At 46.2% G+C, this 22,695-nt stretch overlaps 1 protein-coding gene across 1 annotated transcript in view; it reads left to right on the forward strand.

Annotated features, from left to right (window-relative positions):
* The window catches only part of TG (thyroglobulin), a 426,102-nt gene that overhangs the window by 160,200 nt on the left and 243,207 nt on the right, over positions 1-22,695 (forward strand). Inside the window, exons 28-31 of the mRNA XM_040354673.1 lie at positions 7,281-7,400; positions 13,443-13,511; positions 16,069-16,206; positions 19,283-19,459. Of these exons, the coding sequence (XP_040210607.1) occupies positions 7,281-7,400; positions 13,443-13,511; positions 16,069-16,206; positions 19,283-19,459 (504 nt within the window). The remainder of the gene's footprint in view (positions 1-7,280; positions 7,401-13,442; positions 13,512-16,068; positions 16,207-19,282; positions 19,460-22,695) is intronic.

Raw genomic sequence — 22,695 nt, forward strand, 5'->3', positions numbered from 1 at the left:
GCTGCATGGGGTAACGTTTCGGAGGATACGGTTCAAGCAAAAGAAAAAAAAGTCATGACTCACGGTTAGTCCTCAGCTCGGTTTCTGGGCGCGTCAGCAGAGCGGTTCGGGGTGTCGTTCCTCGGGCCTCCACCACGGTTTTGTTTGGGCCGCTTCGCCAGCCGCTTGTCTGGAGTGGAGAGTGGCGAGTCAGGCGGGCCACGTGTCTGCGGCGGGAGGAGGAATTCCGCGTACCATTCAGGCAGTTCAGTCTGCCCGAGGTCGAGGGCTTCGCAGAACTCGGGGAGGTCAGCTGGGGAGCGGAGTGTGAACTGCCGCCCATTGTATGTAACATTAAGGGCGAAAGGGAAGCGCCAAGTGTATCTAAGCTCCTTCTCCCTCAGTTTCTCCAGCAGGGGGCGGAGAGCTCTCCTGTTGCGCAGTGTTATCTGTGATAAATCTTGAAACAACATGATGGTGGAACCATTAAAGATGATGTTATTACTCCTTCTAGCTCTGCGCATAATGTCTTCTTTCAGAACATAGCTCTCCAAGCAGCATATTATGTCTCTCGGCGGTGCTGTATCAGGTCCTCTAGGCCGCAGCGCTCTGTGTGCCCTCACAAAACCAATATCAGCATCTTCCCGTTCTAGCAGGCTGTTAAAAACACTTCTCAGCGTGATGATGATTTGGTCCGGGTCCACTGATTCCGGGATGCCCCTTACGCGTACGTTGCACCTTCGACCTCTATTGTCGAGGTCCTCTATTTGTCGGTTCATGTCTATCAGGTGTTGGGCATGGACCATGGTAATCTTCTCTATCTTATGGATTGCCCTGTCTCTGCGTTTCCCCGCCGATTCTGTGGCCGCCATTTTCTCATTGAGCACAATCATGCTCGTTTTTAAGTCTGTAAGGGCCGCCGAGAAGGTGGCTTTGATGTCAGCCGCAATCACCGACATGTCTGCAAGGGTCAGCGGGTGATCAGGGGCAGACTTACTGTACGCTATGCCCTCGGGAGCAGACTGCGAGTCGTCGCTGTAGTCCTCCTCCTGATGGATCGGCGCCATCTTGGTGTTCGCAGCAGCACCGCGGCCCGTCTGCCTCGGTTTGAAGAGTTCAGCGATGTTTTTGGACGAGGAAGACCCCGAATTCCGCCTCGTGCGGGATGAGGGCGTAGAGTGGAGCTTTTTGTTAGGCATCTGGGAGCTTACGGTCAGGTATAGGTTGCTAACGGGCCGTGTGTGCCGGAGAGCCGTCTCAGCAAGCTGCCATCCTCGCCGCGCGCCAAGCCACGCCCCGGTGAACTAACTTTCAATGTCTTACCCAAACCTAGCATCAGATATTGTTTTTCACACAAATTACATGCATGTTAAAGAAGAAGTAAACCCTCTTAAACATTTCCTAAACATAAAACCTGCAAGAGAAAGGCATAATGAGCTAGTATGCATACTAGCTCATTATAAATTACCTACCTGAGATCGAAGCCCCCACAGCAGTCCGGGGTGACCCCCTCCGTCGCCGCCATGATACCTGGAGTGACTTCTGGGTATCGCTGCTCCGGCGCTGTGACTGGCCGGAGCAGCAATGGCGTCACTCCCGCATATGCACGCAGTTGCCGCCACTTACGGCATGATCGCCGCTAGAAGCTGCACGCTCAGTGCGCCTGCGCCAAATGTCTACGGGGCGCATGTGCCGTAGACATCGGTGCCGGTATTTTCTCCAAATATCTCCTAAACCTTTTTTTAGGTTTGGGAGATATTTGTTGCACCTACAGGTAAGTCTTAATATAGGCTTACATGTAGGTTAAAGTGGTTGTAATGGGTTTACAACAACATTAAGGAATAAGGATGAGCTAAGGTTCAGCCTCAACTTATGGCAATCATGTGGAGCCATTGAACTCCCTGACCTGCAGGCAGGGCTGGACTGGGACAACAATTTGGCCCTGGACTTCATCCAGACCGGCCCACTTTAATTCAATAAAATGCTGCCCCCACCCCCGTGAAAAATCACGCCCACCAAAAGGCCCCTACATCCATTATTGTATATCATGAGAGGGTGAGAGAGAGAGGAAGGGTTGAGGGAAAGGGGGTGAGAGGGAATTGGTGAGAGAGGGGGGGTGAGAGGGAATTGGTGAGAGAGGGGGGTGAGAGGGAATTGGTGAGAGAGGGGGGTGAGAGGGAATTGGTGAGAGAGGGGGGTGAGTGTAAGAAAAAGAGAGTGAGTGTAAAAGAGAGGGGGCGAGTGTAGGACCTCTTTTTACACTGAGGTGTTTTTTAGGCCCTTTTGGGCTAAAAATAGCGCCTGTAAGGCCCCGTACTCACGACCAAACATGTCTGCTGAAACTGGTCCGCAGACCAGTTTCAGCAGACATGTTTGGCCGTGTGTTGGCCCGAGCGGACCATTTTGGGACGGATCAGACAGGTTTCCAGCGGACAACTGTTTCCCGGACTTGTTTTAAAACAGTCCGCTGGAAACCTGTCCGCCCGGACATGTACGGTCGTCTGTACAGACCTACCGTACATGTCCTGCCGCCCGCATCCCTCGCATGCGTCGAATGACTTCGACGCATGCGTGGAAGCATTTTTAAGGCGGCCCGCCCACGTCGCCGCGTCATTGTCGCGGCGACACCGCGTCATCGACGCGGCGACACCGCGGACACGCCCCGCGTAATGTTTACGCGCGGGCTTCTGTTCGATGGTGTGTATAGCCATCGAACAGAAGTCCCCGGGCAGTCCCCGGCCAGACATGTCCGATGGAAACGGTCTGCAGACCGTTTTCATCGGACATGTCCTGCCGTGAGTACTCGGCCTCAAGCGACTGAAAAATGCTTCCGCTGCAGTCCCAGTGTGAAAGCCTGAGTGCTTTCACACTGGGGCGCTGCCAGGGCGTTAAAAAAAGTCCTCCAAGCAGCATCTCCGTTTTAAAAAAGGGCCCACTGAGCCATCGGCCCACCGGGTAACTCCCTGTAGTCCCTATGGCCAGTCCATCCCTGCCTGCAGGCCATATTTTGTCAAATATGGCCATGTGGCCATAATAGGTCAATGATGTCACCAGCATCCCTGCCCCTTTGTTATGGCTGCTGGGCAGAGAATTTTACAGAAAAAAAATCAAAAATCTAAATAAAAGTTGCGCTAGAAATACCACCTAGTGAAGAGTATATGTATAAATATTAAATATATAAATGAATAAATAAATAAAAAATTAATAATAAATATGGATATCAAAATACCAATTAAGCCAAAACCTGCACACCTAGAACCAATGTCCAATAGGTTGACTAGAGGCAAGATCTACTGCCAGATCAGAGGTAGATAAATTAAATTAAACCATAAATATAAATTAATAAATAAATAAGTTACATTTAATTAATACATTTCTATATGTATATATGTGAATCCTATATGGAAGGGATCAGGAAACACACCAAAGGTGTTAACCAATCCAGCCGTGTGAAAACAATCCACAAATGAATAAATGTGACATCAAACAAATCTCGATGATGAGCAAAATGACATATGTCCATCAACCAGTCATAAAAAATGTCTATAAATTGAAAAAAAGAAATCCCAAAGACCACATAAATGGTGAAAAAATTGTGAAAAAATGAATGAATAAATGTAAGGTCCCGATCCGGCTGACATCCACTGCAGCAGGACAGCCAGCAAAGATAGAAATCCACCACCAGCTAAAGTTGAAGTTGGATATAGGAGGAAGAAGGGAAATCCAGAAATCACCCAGACGGAACAGAGGTAAGTGTATGCTCTTACCAGATCACCATTAATAATAGGCGTATCGATCCATCAATGGTAGGTATCAGGAACTGAGGAATCCCACGCATCCAAGTGCTTCTTACAAGGCACGCCAACACCACCTCTCTCCACTCCACTCAGTGTCTTGACTCACCGACTCCATCTCCAAATGAGGTACCAGGAAGGAAAAATTAGGACTCGAGATAGTAAAGTACCGTTGAGGTAGTTTAATAAATTGTAGCCAGAATAGAACACTCCATACATTAAAAAATAGCCGGCATAATAAAAACAGAGAGCAACACATGTAAAAAATCGTACGCCCATGCTTCCGGGTCACGTACAGCGCGGTGACGTCAGTGCCTAGCTCCGCCCTGACATGTTTCGACGTATAAGTCGTTATCAAAGGGCACTTTTTTTAGAGAATTTTACAGCAACAGCTGACTGGGCCAGCAGCCTGCTATCATGTAACAACCCCCCATGGGCTCAGGCTTAACAGAATTTGGCTCAAAACGTAGCTCATCGCTTCTAATGCCGCGTACACACGATCATTTTTCGGCATTAAAAAAAACGTTTTTAAAAAATGTCATTTAAAATGATCGTGTGTGGGCTTCACATCATTTTTCGGGTTCTGAAAAACGACAAAAAATGTTTTCCAAAATGCTGATTTTTTAAACAACGTTTTAAACAATGTCGTTTTTCGGGTTGTAAAAAACGACGTTTAAAACCAGCGCATGCTCAGAAGCAAGTTATGAGATGGGAGCGCTTGTTCTGGTAAAACTACCATTTGTAATGGAGTAAGCACATTCATCACGCTGTAACAGACAGAAAAGCGTGAATCGTCTTTTACTAACACAAAATCAGCTAAAGCAGCCCAAAGGGTGGCGTCATCCGCATGGAACTTCCCCTTTATAGAGCCGTCGTACGTTTGCTAGAGCATTTTTTTTAAAACAATTGTGTGTGGGCAACGTCGTTTTAATGATGAAGTTGGAAAAAACGACGTTTTTTCTACATGACGAAAAAAACGTCGTTTTTTTCATGCCGAAAAATGATCGTATGTACGCGGCATTAGAAGCAACGAGACATCCAATGTTTGCAGCTAGATGTGAAAAGCTGGTAGAGACATCCCCAAAAAGACTTGCAGCTGTAATTGCAGAGAAAGGAGGTTCTACAAAGTATTGAATCAGGGGGGCTGATCACAAATGTACCCCCCACACTTTTCACATATTTATTAGTAAAAAAAATTGAAAACCATTTATCATTTTCCTTCCACTTCACAATTATGTGTCACTTTGTGTTGGTCTATCACATAAAATCCCAATAAAATACATTTATGTTTTTGGTTGTAACATGACATGTGGAAAATTTCAAGGGGTATGAATACTTTTTCAAGGCACTGTATGTAATCTATATATATAAAACTCAACGTGTGTGTGTGTGTATGTATGTATGTATGTTCCAGCATCACGTCCAAACGGCTAAAGATATTAACATGAAACTTGGCACACATGTTACTTATATGTCAGCAACAAACATAGGATAGGTGGTTTAACCCTTACCCACCCCCATTTGCCATGGTCGGGGTTTTTCTTTAAAGTCCCATTCAACTCTATGGGAAATACATGTTACTTCATAACTTCCAAACGGCTGTAGATATTTCGATAACACTTGGTCACATGTTACTTATATGTCCACTTAAACTATAGGATAGTTAATTTGTCCCTTAACTACCCCCATTTGTGAGGGTCGGGGTTTTTGTTTAAAGTCCCATGCAAATCAATGGGAAATGTATGTTCCCACATAACTTCTGTACGCCTGGAGATATTTCAATAATACCTGGTACACATATTACTTATATGCCAAATAAAAATATATGACAGTTAAATTAACCCTTACCTACACCCTTATATAAAAGATGGGTATATTTATATTACTATGATTTTCCTCCCCAAAAGGTTAAGATAGGAAGACCGGGCAACGCCGGGTATTCAGCTAGTATGTAATAAAAGCCATTTATTCAATAAAAATCCCCAAAATCTAAGTGCATTCCCCTATGTCATAAAATAAAATATAAAAATATAAAACTATTCAGAGTGCTTAAAAATTGACTTAAATTATGGACCTTTCTTAGAGCACCTTTAAAATATCCTTTATATACAGTAAATATTTCTTCCCTGAGATCTTTATCTCAAAATGTACGAGAGAAAGAACACCTTATTGGGGGAAAAAGTTAATTTAAAACTTTCATATTTAAAGTAGTTCTAAAGCCTGGACATTTTTTTTACCTTAAAGTGGCTGTAAAGGCAGAAGATTTTTTTTTTTTTTTTTTTACATTAATGCATTCTCTGCATTAAAATAAAAAAACCTTCAGTTTGCAGAATTCAATAGGTAGACCGACTTTTTTTAACTGCAGTGTCCACATGTGGAATTCAGCCAGTTCAGCATCTATGGTTACCTTAACTCCACACCAAGCAATCCTAGGATTACCTTAACTCCCATTCATTCAAGCACAGGTGACTGACAGCCTATGGGAATGTGTCTATTCCCTCCACTCAGGTCTCAGATTATACTAAGCTCTCCTTTCTGTGCTGTGCAGTGCGTGACATCAGATCCCCACCCTCTGCCTTCTGGAGCTAAGAAAAAGCCTTTGATCTGTGTTTTAGAAGGCAAGGAGAGAGGACTGCAGAGAAACATGTACAACATATATTTTGAGGATTAGTTTTATCTCTGTGTATCACCTGAGGCCAGTCACTTCACTGGGTATATGTAAGGGTTTAATTTTACTAAAAAGGGGCAGATCCACAAAGAGAGTACGCCGGCGTATCTACTGATACTCCGGGGTACTTTCAAATTTCCCGCGTCGTATCTTTGTTTTGAATCCTCAAAACAAGATACAACGCCATCTGGGTTAGATCCGACAGGCGTACGCCTTCGGATCTAAGATGCAATTCTTCGGCGTCCGCTGGGTGGCGTTCCCGTCGTTTTCCGCGTTGAGTATGCAAATTAGCTATTTCCGTCGATCCACGAACGTACGAGCGGCCAGCGCATTTTTTTACGTCGTCTCTAGTCGGCTTTTTTCGGCGTATAGTTAAAGCTGCTATTTGGTGGCGTACGCAATATTAAGTATGGCCGTCGTTCCCGCGTATAATTTTAAAATTTTTATTTTGTTTTGCGTAAGTTGTCCGTGAATCGGGCTGGACGTAATTTACGTCCACGTCAAAACAATGACGTCCTTGCGACGTCATTTAGCACAATGCACGGCGGGAAATTTAGGGACGGCGCATGCGCCGTTCGTTCGGCGCGGGGACGCGCTTCATTTAAATGAAACATGCCCCCTACTCGCCGATTTGAATTACGCGCCATTACGCCGCGAGAGATAGACTACGCCGCCGTAACTTACGGCACAAATTCTTTATGGATTCGAACCAAACAGAAGTAAGTTACGGCGGCGTATCGTATCTCAGATACGCTGCGCCGGGGCAGATCTTTGTGGATCTGCCCCACAGTGTGTAGTCAGGAAGAAGGACATATAAAAGACAATTCTTCTCTTTGTAGGCTACTCTTTGTTGTCTCAGAGTGTTGGGATGGTGGAGTACAGCACAGAGCTGACCGAGGACGTCAAAGAAGAGATTCAGGCGCTTTTCACTGGATTCCAGAGTGTCTTCTTACGCACAGGTAATGCAAATTAATTTCTTGTAAATAAAGTTAGTCCATCCAAAAAATACATTTTAGTTACTAGTGAAGATTGGGGGACGGAGTCAGCCCCTGGCTTCTTAGATTTGTTGGATATTTCGGATCCCACTACCATTATTCCTAATTATTTCTGTCCACCTAGGAGTTATGGAAGCTCCCACCTCCTTTGCATGTTTCAGCTCCTCCTGCTATATTCTCCATAATGCAAATTTGAAATTTAAAGGGTAGAAATGGCGCTGTTCAGGTGACACAACCCCCTAATCAGGGCCTGAGATATGCCAATGCTGCACCTCCTTCACAGATGCAAAATCTAATAAAAATCTAATTAAATCTTGGGTGTGATAAATATCTGGTGCTATATGTAAACATAAATCTGCTATACATATATGACATGCAATTGTGCAAATTATATACAAAGTGCCAAGTGCTGAGTGATTCTGTAATATGAAAAACAGTGCTGGTTGTTACGCAGTATTGCAAACTTGAAAATTATGCCGTGCTATTCAGTCCATATATAAAAAAAAAAAAATTGAAAATATATAAAAATATAAAAAATTTAAATTTTCAAAAAAGTGACAAGTGCTCTTCAATCGTGTCCCTTACTTGCCCACTCACATGTAGGATGGAGATACTCCCATAGCATAATTCCATATTTCAATGGGTTTATTCAAACGTAAACGACTAATAACATACTTACATTATCTCAGTAAGTGAAAAGCTTTTAAAACCAGGAAGCCGGGACGATTTGCGTTCCACGGCTTCAAACCGGAAGTGGCGTAAAGACGCTAGAAGCTCTACCCTATGCGTTTCATCAAGACGTCACCTGGAGCCAGATGACGAAACGCGCCACTTCCAGTTTGAAGCCGTGGAACACGAATTGTCCCGCCTTCAAACTGGAAGTGGCGCGTTTCGTCATCTGGCTCCAGGTGACGTCTTGATGAAACGCGTAGGGTAGAGCTACTAGCGTCTTTATGTCACTTCCGGTTTGAAGCCGTGGAACGCAAATCGTCCCGGCTTCCTGGTTTTAAAAGCTTTCCACTTTCATGCTATGGGAGTATAGTAAATCATTCACTGAACACCCCTTTGGGCGTGATAATTTCACCCTGTTATCTCTAACCTGATTATCTCCAAATGTACGAGAGAAAAGAACACCTTATTGGGGGGAAAAAGTTCATTTGAAACTTTCATATTTATTTAAAGTAGTTCTAAAGCCTGGACATTTTTTTTTACTATAAAGTGGTTGTAAAGTTAGTGCTGGTTGTTATGCATTATTGCAAACTTGAAAATTATGCCGTGTTATTCAGTCCATATACAAAAAAAAAAAAAATACATTGAAAATATATAAAAATATAAAACATTTAAATTTTCAAAAAAGTGACAAGTGCTCTTCAATCGTGTCCCTTACTCGCCCACTCACATGTAGGAAGGAGGTACTTCCCATAGCATAATACCATATTTCAATGGGTTTATTTAAACGTAAACGACTAATAATATACTTACATTTATCTCAGTAAGTGAAAAGCTTTTAAAACCAGGAAGGCGGGACGATTCGCGTTCCACGGCTTCAAATTAGAAGTGGCGCGCTTCGTCATCTGGCCCCAGGTGACGTCTTGATGAAACGCGTAGGGTAGAGCTTCTAGCGTCTTTACGTCACTTCCGGTCTGAAGCCGTGGAACGCAAATCGTCCCGGCTTCCTGGTTTTAAAAGCTTTCCACTTTCATGCTATGGGAGTATAGTAAATCATTCACTGAACACCCCTTTGGGCGTGATAATTTCACCCTGTTATCTCTAACCTACGTGTTTCGTCCAAAAGGACTTCACAGGGGTTTACGGGTAATTAAAAATCCAGCAAAGATGGCGGAAGCCCTTCATAATGACCACATCTGGTGTACAAATCTGACAACTGAGTGCAGAGATCTCACCATTAGAGATGAAAGATAACAGCATCTACCAAACACTAAAATATCAATTCTGGGTGGACTGTCCTTTTTAAAGTAATATAATAATTACTTATATACAGGGGAACCTCGGACTGCGAGTAAGGTGGTTTACAAGTTTTTCACAATACAAGCTATTTGTTTTTTTTAAAATCCTGACTCGCTTTGTGAGCATTGTCTAGCAAGATGAGCAGGATTCAGGCCGCTGGGGTGTGCAGTACCGCATTTGGCCAGAGGTGCAGGGGCGCCGGTGACGCTCAGAGATACTCAGAGACGTTTGAAGACACTTGGAGACGCTCAAAGACACTTGGAGACGCTCGGAGACACTGATGCCTCATACACACGGCCAGACTTTCCAGGAAATAAAGTCAGACGGGCCTTTTTCTCGGAAAGTCCGGCCGTGTGTAGCCTCCATCTGACTTTTTTTGTCGGAAGTCCGACGGACCTGTTCTCTTTTTGTTCGTCAGACTTCCGACGGGGTCATGGCGGACTTTTGCGCGGTCAGAAGTCCAACCGTATGTACGAGGCATTAGAGACACCCAGAGACACTCGGTTCCCTAGTGTCTCCGGCGCCCCCCGCACCTCTGGCCGCATGCGGTACTGCATACACACGGGTCCCCCTGCACCTCTGGCTACATACAATACTGTAAAGATCAGCAGTGGCTGTGGAACAGATTATCTGAGTTTTCATTATTTCCTATGGGGAAACTTGCTTTGATATACGAGTGCTTTGGATTACAAGCATTCTTCTGTAACAAATTTTGCTCGTAATCCAAGGTACTACTGTAGTGCCGACAGTTGTCATCCATTTAAAAAAAGGAAAGGGAGACAGTACAGTTACAATACAATTTAATACACAAAGGTCCAGAAGGCCCTGTTCGTGAGAGCTTACAATCTAAAAGGGACAGGCAAGTGATACAAAAGGTAATAACTGTGAGGGATGAGTTGATGAAGAAAGAAAAGCGGAGTTGTTAGGCAGAGGTGGGATAGTCTTCCCCAAGGATGAGTTTTCAGGGGTCGCCTTAAGGTGGACAGTGTAGAAGACAGCCGGACAAGTTGGGTTAGGGCAGTGCTTCTCAATTATTTTCTGTCATGCCCCCCCCCCCTAGGAAGAAGAAAACATTTCGCGCCCCCCGCGCGACTGTAAATAGTATCATTTGTCTATAAAATTGTTATAAGTACACTTCTGCATAACACTGTATCCACATATCCCCCCACACAGTATTGCCCTTCTTCACATATCCCCCCATGCACAGTATTGCCCTTCTTCACATATCCCCCCACACACAGTATTGCCCTTCTTCACATATCCCCCCACACACAGTATTGCCCTTCTTCACATATCCCCCCACACACAGTATTGCCCCATCACATATCCCCCCACACAGTATTGCCCCATCACATATCCCCCCACACAGTATTGCCCCCTTTACATGACCCCATCACATACCCCCCCCACAAAGTATTGCCCCCTTTACATGACCCCCATCACATATCCTGCACACAGTTTCCCCCATCACATAACCCCCCTTTTCCCCCCACAGCACAGCCCCCACTCCTCGTCCTTAACATTTCCATATATTTTTCCTCCCTTCCTCCCTCTCCACTCCTACCTGTAACTTTTCAGTGCGGAGAGCAGGAGGCGGGACATTCGTCAAGTGACGCCGCAGCAGCACTGGGCGGGGCGGGGAGACTTTTGGGCGAACTGGTGATTGGCTGCTAGGACCGCCTCCTAGCAGCCAATCACCTGCCGTCCAACATGACAGGCTGCTACCTCTCTGGTCCCGTCCCCCAGTTCAAAAATGTCCCGCCTCCCGCCGTCCGCTCCTCTAACTAGCGGAGGAGGCTGGGGACAGAAGCGGATACTAAATGGAGCGATGGCCGCGGTCCGGAACGAGCCCCCCTTTATGGAGCCTCGGGCCCCCCCTGGGGGGCGCGCCCCACTATTTGAGAAGCACTGGGTTAGGGAGTTTCAGAGGAAGGGAGAGGTTCTGGAGTTTCAGAGCATGGGAGGAGGCGACGAGGGAGCTAGAGAGCAGGATGTCTGGGGAGGAGAGGATGGTTTGAGTGATATTTTGAAAGAGGTTGGTAATGTCGCTGGGGGCAAAGTTGGGGATGGCTTTGTAAGTTGTTAGGATTTAGAATTTTATTAGTTGGGTAAGTTAGTTAGTTGGGTAAGTGGATACCAGTGGAGGGGCCAGTAGAGAGGGGTGGTAGACTCTGAGTGGTTGGTAAGGTGGATGTGTCTGGTAGTAGTGTTCATGATGGACTGAAGGGGGGTAGTCTGAGTAGAAGATGGCCAACATGGAGGGAGTTGCAATAGACTGTATAATACAGGGGTGTCCAAACTTTTTTCAAAGAGGGCCAGATTTGATGAAGTGAACATGCGTGAGGGCCGACCATTTTGCCTGACATTCTGTGAACCATTAAAATTCGGTCTAAGTGTATTCGTTCGAGCAACTAATACACTACCCAAAAATAATTCTTCTGCCTTTGTGGCTGTGTGTGATGAAGAGGTGAGCTTGAGCGTGATATTTGGATATACCGTATTTATTGGCGTACAACACGCACGTTCACTTTAAAAAATCTTAAATTTTAAATAAAGAACTGTGACTGTGACAAAATAAAGGTCACTGCCCATCAATACAGCCTCACAAGTGCCATAAATGCACCACCCCCCTTGCCCTGAATGCACCACCCCCCTTGCCCTGAATGCACCACCCCCCTTGCCCTGAATGCACCACCCCCCTTGCCCTGAATGCAACACCCCCTTGCCCTGAATGCACCACCTCCCTTGCCCTGAATGCACCACCCCCCTTGCCCTGAATGCAACACCCCTTGCCCTGAATGCACCACCCCCCTTGCCCTGAATGCACCACCCCCCTTGCCCTGAATGCAACACCCCCTTGCCCTGAATGCACCACCTCCCTTGCCCTGAATGCAGCCTCACCATTGCAGCCTGATTCATTCATCTGCAGCATTGGAGGAGACAGGGATTGGGCGGGACAAGCGCCAGACATACAGGAGAATTTCCTGTTTTATCGGCGGCCTCTCAAAAGTCCCGCCTCCTGTGATGGACAGAACAGTCGTACAATGGCAGCGCAGGAGACGGGACTTCCTTTTACACAGGTCACCGTGTAAACAGGAAGTACTCCTGTATGCACAGCGCTCGTCTCGCCTCCTCCAAGGCAGCCAACATGTACCGTATTTATCGGCGTATAACACGCACAAGCGTATAACACGCACCCTAACTTTAAGGACCCGTACACACGACCAAACATGTATGCTGAAACTGGTCCGCGGGCCAGTTTCAGCATACATGTTCGGTCGTGTGTAGGCGCGAGCGGGCAGATTTCCAGCAAACATTTGCCCGCCGGGCCTTTTCCCAGCAGACAAATATTCCTGGATGTGTTTTAAAACCGCCCGCTGGAATCCTGCCCGCTCGGACATGTACGGTCGTCAGTACAGACCTACCGTATATGTCCGAGCGCCCGCCATCCCTCGCATGCGTCGAATGAGTTTGACGCATGCGTGGAAGCATTTAAATGGCAGGCCCGCCCACGTCGCCGTGTCATCGCCGCGTCATCGTCGTGGCGACGACGCGGCCCCCCCCCGCGTATTGTTTACGCGCGGACCTCTGTACGATGGTTAGTACAACCATCGTACAGAAGCCCTCGGGCAGACATGTACGGTGAAAACGGTTTCATCGTACATGTTTGCTCGTTAGTACACGGCCTTAGAGGGAAGTTTCAGGAAAAAAATGTTCCACAGCCCCCTGTGTATAACACGCAGGCAAAGTTTACCCTCTATTTTCAGGGTAAAAAAGTGAGTGTTATACACCAATAAATACAGTATTTCTTTTGTGGCCCCAGGCGCTCGGGGATTCGATGGGGGCCACAAAAGACATGCATGTTAAAATGACCAGGCGGGCCATTCAAAATCGGAACGCGGGCCGCGATTGCCTGGTATAATACATACAGTGTCAGTCCAATATGCTCGATGAAAAGATAAACAATAAAACAACATATATTCATGAAAAGCTAATTATTTTTTTCTTCTGGAAAATAATATTGGTGTTGTATTGCAGATGTTAGGACTGTGACCAATGAGGCTGAATGTCCGCAGAGGACTTCCCAGAACAATTCTAATATTACAGGTATCTGATTTTATTGCTTCCCCCTATTTAAGAATACAGTAATGTGTTTATTTCAATGGATATTAAAATAAATATTATTTCAATATTAAAGGGGTTGTAAAGGATTTTTTTTTTTTCATAATAAGCATCCTTTACCTGCAGACATTCCTCTTTTCACTTCCTCGTTGTTCGTTTTTGCTCAGAAGTTGCTCTATTTCTTCTCTGTTCTGTTCACTTCCTGCTTGTCTGATTGTTACTCACCACCGTGAAGGGAGGCTTTACTGCGGTAGTCAGTAACGTGCTCGCCCCCTCCTGGGAAACAACTTCTGTGCGTCAGGACGCTCTCTACGTGTTAGAGACTTCAAGGAGGTGTGAATTACCGGGCGTGCTGCAATTCACACTGGGAAATGTAGTTCTTACATGAACGAACGATGCAAACCAGGAAGTGAATGAGAGAACAGACACTAGAATGCCGGAGGTGATATAGATGAAGGAATTTAATAGGTATTTACTCGTTTTTTAACAGAATCATTACACTATTCTGTCTGTCTACCTTGCAGACATTCATTTTAGGCAAAACATTTTTTTCCTTTACAACTCCTTTAATAATATTTCAATATTCAAACCAAACCCCTCACAAGTAATTGGAAAGTTGTTTTTTTTTTACATGAGGCTTTTGGAGTTAAACATCTGATCCTCTAGGGCTCTAATAAGGAAGATGACAGATAGCCGGATTCAGGTAGGTGCGCGTATCTTTAAGGCGGCGCAGCGTATCGTATTTACGCTACTCCGCCTTAAGTCAGAGAGGCAAGTACTGTATTCACAAAGTACTTGCCTCCTAACTTACGGCGGCGTAGCGTAAATGGGGCCGGCGTAAGCGCGCCTAATTCAAATGAGGATGAGGGGGCGTGTTTTATGCTATTGGGGGGTGACCCGACGTGATTGACGTTTTTTTACAAACGGCGCATGCGCGCCCGTGTACATATCCCAGTGTGCATTGCTCCAAAGTACGCCGCAACGATGTATTGGTTTCGACGTGAACGTAAATTACGTCCAGCCCCATTAACGGACGACTTACGCAAACGACGTAAAATTTTCAAATTTCGACGCGGGAACGACGGCCATACTTAACATTGACTACGCCTCCTAGGGGGCAGCTTTATCTTTACGCGGCGTATCTCTTACGGAAACGGCGTATCTTTACTGCGACGGGCGCACGTACGTTCGTGAATGGGCGTATCTAATCATTTACATATTCAACGCTGAACTCAACGAAAGCGCCACCTAGCGGCCAGCCTAAAAATTACACTTTTAAGATACAACGGCGTAGGAGACTTACGCCGCTTGTATATTAGCCTAATTTAAGCATATCTGGTTTCCAGAATACGCTTAAATTAATGTCGGCGTAGATTCAGAGTTATGACGGCGTAACTCTCTATGAATCTGGCTAAGAGTCTGCATCCCTTTAGATTTCCCTTTGGGAGTATTTCACCAAAATTTTTAATTTTTGTTGCAGGGGATGCCCAAAATCTGACTTGTATCTTAGCGCAGACTTCTGGGAAAATCAGTGAGCCAATCACACAAGCAGGAAATAACATACCTGGGGGGAGTTCTGTATACAATCTGTGTAAAGAACGCCTCCAGGTTGCAATATTTAATTTTACAGAAAATTACAGCAGCTGCAGATGGAAAAGGAAAGATAATTTATAATTACATTCAAATACAATATGACTTGTGTCGCAATTGTATAGACTGTATAATTTTTTTCTTTGCTATTTTTATTTTAATGAAAGTGGAGTTACCGTTATAAATCGGGTTTATATATACCGTGTATACTCGAGCATAAGCCGACCCGAATATAAGCCGACGCACCTAATTTTACCACATAAAACTGGGAAAACGTATTGACTTGAGTACAAGCCTAGGATGTCCATGTGCATGCCTCACTGTGCCTCACTGTGTCCATGTGCATGCCTCACTGTGCCCATGCCTCACTGTGCCCATGCCTCACTGTGCCCATGACTAGACTGATGTTTAACATGGGAGTCTATGGAAGAGGTGCCAGGTTTTGAAAAATTGGTGCTCCCCAGCCGTGGGTCCCCCAGACAACCAACTTTGCACACTTGTAGAGGAGAAATGGGGCTACAGGGAACCTACGATCGGCCGGTACCAGGTCCCCAAATTCACCAGAGAAATTACAGTTTAACATGGGAGTCTATGAAAGGGGTGCCCGGCTTTGAAAGATCGCAGGTCCCCCGGACAACAAACTTTGCACACTTGTAGAGGAAGAGGGGGCTGAACGTGTGCCAAGTTTGAGGTTCAAGGAAAGCTACGGCCGGCCGGTACCGGGTCCCCAAATCCGGGATCAGGTGCAAAAAGGTGACTCGAGTATAAGCCGAGGGGGGCATTTTCAGCTGAAAAACTCGGCTTATACTCGAGTATATACGGTAACGTTTTTGGCAGTCTGACCGTCCATTTACTTACCAATGTCTTAGACCAGGGACTCCAACTATCCACTGTCAAACTGCCTCTTCACTGCCTGCTTTAATATTACACTACCTGTTCCATCTCTCTGCAGAGTCTGTACGGGACTTGTTCCTTCCTGTAAATGATAATGAAGTTGTGATAAACCAAGATATTGTCGTAGCACACACAGAGTACTGGATTGCCAAAGATCGTTACACACCCGAACAAGCCCAGAACTGGTGTCTTTCCCGTGAGTATGACTTCAAGCCTTTGGTTTTATAATATACACTATGGGCTAGATTCATCAAGCCCACCGTAAGTTTGTGCGGGCGTAGCGCATCCTATTTACGCTACGCCTCCGCAACTTAGACGGGCAAGTGCAGTATTCACAAAGCACTTGCTCCGTAAGTTGCGGCGGTGTGTTTTATGTAAATAAAACATGACCCCACGTAAATGACGTCTTTAACGAACGGCGCATGCTCGAAATTCCGCCACAAACCGTCAATGCTTTCGACGTGGACGTAATTTACGCAAAGCCCTATTCGCGAACGACTTACGCAAACGACGTAAAAATTTCAAAATTCGACACGGGAACGACGTCCATACTTAACATTGCGTGCGCCTCATATCAGCAGGAGCAACCTTACGCCGGAAAAAGCCTAACGTAAACGACGTAAAAAAATGCTTTATCGCCAATTTCTTCTCCAGAAAAATTAAAGACCCCAGTGGGTGGGCGGAGCGGCGATTTGTTTAAACTCGTCCTCGGCAGCACCGCGTGTGTGCACTGGTCCAAATTATTTGGTGGAGGGGGGATTATGGTGTGGGGGTTGCCTTAGTTCCAGTGAAGGGAACTCTTAAGACGTCAGCATACCAAGATATTTTGGACAATTTCATGCTCCCAACTTTGTGGGAACAGTTTGGGGACGGCCTCTTCCTGTTCCAACATGACTGCACAGCAGTGCACAAAGCAAGGACCATAAAGACATGGATGAGCGAGTTTGGGGTGGAGGAAATTGACTAGTGATTCTGCACGTCCGGCTTTGGGCGCAAGTGCAAACCGCCTGCGGCACACTCCTGTCGGGATTTTACAAAGCGTGAGCTGATCAGCAGGTCCTGCGCTTCCAATGTCCACCGGCACCCACTAATCGTTTGTTATACTGACAGAATGCCAGTCTGCCTATGTATACCAGGCAGATTCCTATTCTTTGTGTACAGAAGGCATGGATGATGTGTTCCTGTAAAGCAGGAACACCGATCCATGTCTTCCACTAGTAAAAGCACCTCCCCCACTACACTGAAACATTATTGGCTGGATTCACGTAGATCTGCGCATTTTTACGGCGGCGTAGCGTATCGTATTTACGCTACGCCGCTTTAAGTCAGAGGCAAGTGCTGTATTCACAAAGCACTTGCCTCCTAACTTACGGCGGCCTAGCGTAAATGGGGCCGGCGTAAGCGAGCCTAATTCAAATGAGGATGAGGGGGGCGTGTTTTATGTAAATTGGTGGTGACCCGACGTGATTGACGTTTTTTACGAACGGCGCATGCGCCGTCCGTGTACATATCCCAGTGTGCATTGCTCCAAAGTACGCCGCAAGGACGTATTGGTTTCGACGTGAACGTAAATTACGTCCAGCCCCATTCACGGACGACTTACGCTAACGACGTAAAATTTTCAAATTTCGACGCGGGAACGACGGCCATACTTAACATTGGCTAGGCCACCTAGGGGGCAGTTTAATCTTTACGCCGGCGTACCTCTTACGGAAATGGCTTATCTTTACTGTGACGGGCAAGCGTACGTTCGTCAATCGGCGTATCTAGTCATTTACATATTCTACGCCAAAATCAACGGAAGCGCCACCTAGCGGCCAGCGGAAAAATTGCACCCTAAGATACAACGGCGCAAGCCGTCGTATCTTAGCTAGGTTTAAGTGTATCTCAGTTTGAGCATACACTCAAACTTACAACGGGCTTAGATTCTGAGTTACGTTGGCGTATCTACTGATACGCCGGCGTAACTCTTTGTGAATCCAGCCCACGCTAGGCACACAGTTAACCCCTTTGATCACCCCTGGTGTTAACCCCTTCCCTGCCAGTGTCATTAGTACAGTAAGGCCCCGTACACACGACCGAACATGTCTGCTGAAACTGGTCCGCGGACCAGTTTCAGCAGACATGTTCGGTCGTGTGTAGGCCCGAGCGGACAGGATTCCAGCGTACATTTCCCCGCCGGGCCTTTTTCCAGCGGGCAAATATTTCCCAACTTGTTTTAAAACAGCCTGCTGGAATCCTGTCCATCGGACATGTTCGGTCGTCTGTACAGACCTACCGTACATGTCCGAGTGCCCGCCATCCCTCGCATGCGTCGAATGACTTCGACGCATGCGTGGAAGCATTGAACTAACAGGGCCGCCCACGTCGCCGCGTCATTGTCGCGGCGACGGCGCGGCCACGCCCCACGTATTGTTTAGGCGCGGATTTCTGTATGATGGTGAGTACAGCCACCATACAGAAATCCCCGGGCAGACATGTACGGTGAAAACGGTCCGGCGGACCGGTTTCATCGTACATGTTTGCTCGTCTGTACGAGGCGTACCAGTGCATATTTTAAGCACTGATCACTAATAATGTCACTTGTCCCCAAAAAAGTGTCAGTTAGTGTCTGATTTGTCCGCCACAATATCTCAGTCCTGCTATAAGTTGCTGATCACCGCCATTACTATTAAAAAATATATATATCCCATAGTTTGTAAACGCTATAACCTTTGTGCAAACCAATCAATATACACTTATTGGGATTTTTTTTTACCAAAAGCATGTAGCAGGACACAAACTGGAATAAATTGATGAACACAAATTGCAATGACCATTTTTCTGCTTTCAACTTCAGGGACACTTCAACTTCACTTGCTGCCTAATATATCCCACCCACTTTCAGATTCCGTTGTACCAGCATAATCCATGTTATTTACTTTACCGGTCATTGGTCAGGAAGTTATGGCTGATTGATGTATAAATATTTATTAATATTTTTTATTATGTTAACTTAAAAAGGACCCCAAACCATTATAATTTCCATTTACCGTAATGAGAAAAGCTGTATTTTGGTCGCTGTTTGTGACAAAATTGTAGCATTGCCCATTGTAACTCATACTCGGATTAGTATGTGGATTTTTAGAGTGCCAGAAGGTAATATTTCAGTGTAAACAGTTCAATCAGCAATCATTAGGTGAGTGGAGCTCCAGTGAAATCGGATAGGTTTTTGTTGGACGGTTTTACATTGGCTGTAGATGGAAAATCCACTTTGTCTGCTTCCTTTGTAGGCTGTAAAGAAGAAGAGTCCTGGTGTCGTCTGGTAGAATTGCAGGACTCGATGAAGCAATTCTTCACGTGTATCATATACCCGGACACATGGAATTGTAATAACTATACGGACCTCGTTCCAGCTACTTGTGACATTGTGCTGAACCATAAGCCCCAGAGCTTGTATCGCAGGAAAGGTTTGTAACAGGCGCACATAATAATCTGAAGGGGGAAGACGGAGGGGGGGGGGGGGTTGAAGAGAAGGGGTGCAATATTTCAAAATATAAATGATACAGATAAGGAGGAACAGTATAGGAATAAGTAAAAATAGTTTTCTTTGGGCCAGATTCAGGTAGGGGCGTGCAAAACTGCGGCGGCGTAACGTATGACATTTACGTTACGCGGCTGCAAGTTTTACAGGCAAGTGCTTGATTCACAAAGCACTTGCCTGTAAAGTTGCGGCGGCGTAGCGTAAAAGGGGCCGGCGTAAGCGCGCGTATCTCAAATGATCCCGTAGGGGGCGTGGATCATTTAAATTAGGCGCGCTCCCGCTCCGAACGTACTGCGCATGCGCCGTCCCTTAAATTTCCCGACGTGCATTGCAGTAATTGACGTCGCAAGGACGTCATTGGTATCGACGTGAACGTAAATGGCGTCCAGCGCCATTCACGGACGACTTATGCAAACAACGTAAAATTTTGAAATCGTGACGCGGGAACGACGTCCATACTTAACATTGGCTGCGCCTCCTAATAGCAGGAGCAGCCTTACGGCGAAAACGACGTACGCAAACGACGTAAAAAACGAGCGCCGGCCGCACGTACGTTTGTGAATCGGCGTAAGTATGCAATTTGCATACACTACGCTGACAACTACGGGTGCGCCACCTAGCAGCCAGCGTCAGAATGCACCCTAAGATACGACGGCATAAGAGACTTATGCCAGTCGTATCTTAGGCTACAGTCGGCGTATCTAGCTTTCTGAATACAGAAAGTAGATACGCCAGCGCTACTTAGCAATTTCGCTGCGTATCTATGGATACGCAGGCGTAATTGCTCTCTGAATCTACCCCTTTGTTTTCTTTTAATGGGCATTTAACATCCCACTGAGCCTCATGACTTGGTGGTATACCTCCCACTATGTTTCAGGCGATGGAATTATATACTTACCACCAGGAACTAGAGAAGGATGTTTATAGTCCCCATCAGGACTATAAAGTATACTACCCCCTGAGCAGCAAGGATTAGCCAAAATTATTCCCACTGGGCACAGTATTTTTCGTTAGAAAATGGGAACTGGACACAATACTTCCTACTGGGCATCTATGATTGGTTCGAAACTTCTCACTAGACTCCAGATATTGGACACAATACTTCTCACTACTGGGCAAGAACTGGGCAAAACACTTCTTACTGGGCATCTATGACTGGTCACAATACTACTCACTAGGCTCCAGGAACTGAGCACAGTAGGTCTCACTATGCTCCAGGAACTGGACACAATACTTCCCTCTGGGCATCTACAACTGGTTCAATACTTCTCATTAGGTTCCAGGAACTGGGCACAGTACTTCTCACTAGGCTCCAGGAACTGGGCACAGTACTTCTCGCTAGGCTCCAGGAACTGGGCACAGTACTTCTCGCTAGGCTCCAGGAACTGGGCACAGTACTTCTTGCTAGGCTCCAGGAACTGGCCACAGTACTTCACGCTAGGCTCCCGGAACTGGGCAAAGTACTTCTAGCTAGGCTCCAGGAACTGGGCACAGTACTTCTCACTAGGCTCCAGGAACTGGGCACAGTACTTCTCGCTAGGCTCCAGGAACTGGGCACAGTACTTCTCGCTAGGCCCCAGGAACTGGACACAGTACTTCTCACTAGGCTCCAGGAACTGGGAACAGTACTTCTTACTATGCTCCAGGAACTGGGCACAGTACTTCTCACTAGGCTCCAGGAACTGGGCACAGTACTTCTCGCTAGGCTCCCGGAACTGGGCACAGTACTTCTCGCTAGGCTCCAGGAACTGGGCACAGTACTTCTCACTAGGCTCCAGAAACTGGGTGCAGTACTTCTCGCTAGGCTCCAGGAACTGGGCACAGTACTTCTCACTAGGCTCCAGGAACTGGGCACAGTACTTCTCACTAGGCTCCAGGAACTTGGAACAGTACTTCTTACTATGCTCCAGGAACTGGACACAGTACTTCTCACTAGGCTCCAGGAACTGGGCACAGTACTTCTCACTAGGCTACAGGAACTAGGAACAGTACTTCTCGCTAGGCTCCAGGAACTGGGCACAGTACTTCTCGCTAGGCTCCAGGAACTGGGCACAGTAATTCTCACTAGGCTCCAGGAACTGGGCAAAGTACTTCTAACTAGGCTCCAGAAACTGGGCCCAGTACTTCTCACTAGGCACCAAGAACTAAGCATCTACGTCTGGACACAATACTTCTCAAGGGGCTCCAGGAACTACTGTAGACATTATACTTCCCACTAGGCATCTAAGACTAGTAGCCTAATACATTTCCCTAGGCACTGGGAATGGGGCACAACACTTCCACTGGTCATCTACAAATATGTACAATTCTTCTGACTAGACTTCAGGAACTGGGCACAATACTTCTCACTAGGCACCAAGAACTAAGCATCTACGTCTGGACACAATACTTCTCAAGGGGCTCCAGGAACTAGACATTATACTTCCCACTAGGCATCTAAGACTAGTAGCCTAATACATTTCCCTAGGCACTGGGAATGGGGCACAACACTTCCCACTGGTCATCTACAAATATGTACAATACTTCTCACTAGACTTCAGGAACTGGGCACAATACTTTACACTGGTCATCTATGACTGTGTACAATACTCCTTACTAGACTTCAAGAACTGGGCACAATACTTCCCACTGGGCATCTAAAACTTGGCACAATACTTCTCACTAGGGACCAGGAACTGGGCACAATTCTTCACACAGGGCAATCTACGACTGGGCACAATACTTCTTACTAGCCTTCAAGAACTGAACACAATACTTCCCACTAGGAATCTATGACTGTGACCAATACATTTCGCTAGTCACTGGGAACTAGGCACAACACTTTCTACGGGACATCTACAACTGGGCACAAAACTTCTCATTATGCTCCAGGAATCGGAAACACAATACTTCCCACTGGGCATCTACAACTGGGCACAATACTTCTCACTGGGCATGTACGACTGTGCCCAATATTTCTCACTAGGCTCCAGGAACTGGGCACAATAATCCTCACTGGGCATCTTCAACTTGGCACTATACTTCTCACTAGGGACCAGGAACTGGGCACAATACTTCACACTGGGCATCTGCGACTGGGCACAATACTTCTTACTAGGTTTCAGGAACTGGGCACAACACTTCACACTGGGCATCTGCGACTGGGCACAAAACTTCTTACTA

Source organism: Rana temporaria, chromosome 5 (genome assembly GCF_905171775.1).
Source record: "Rana temporaria chromosome 5, aRanTem1.1, whole genome shotgun sequence".
Lineage (NCBI taxonomy): Eukaryota > Metazoa > Chordata > Amphibia > Anura > Ranidae > Rana > Rana temporaria.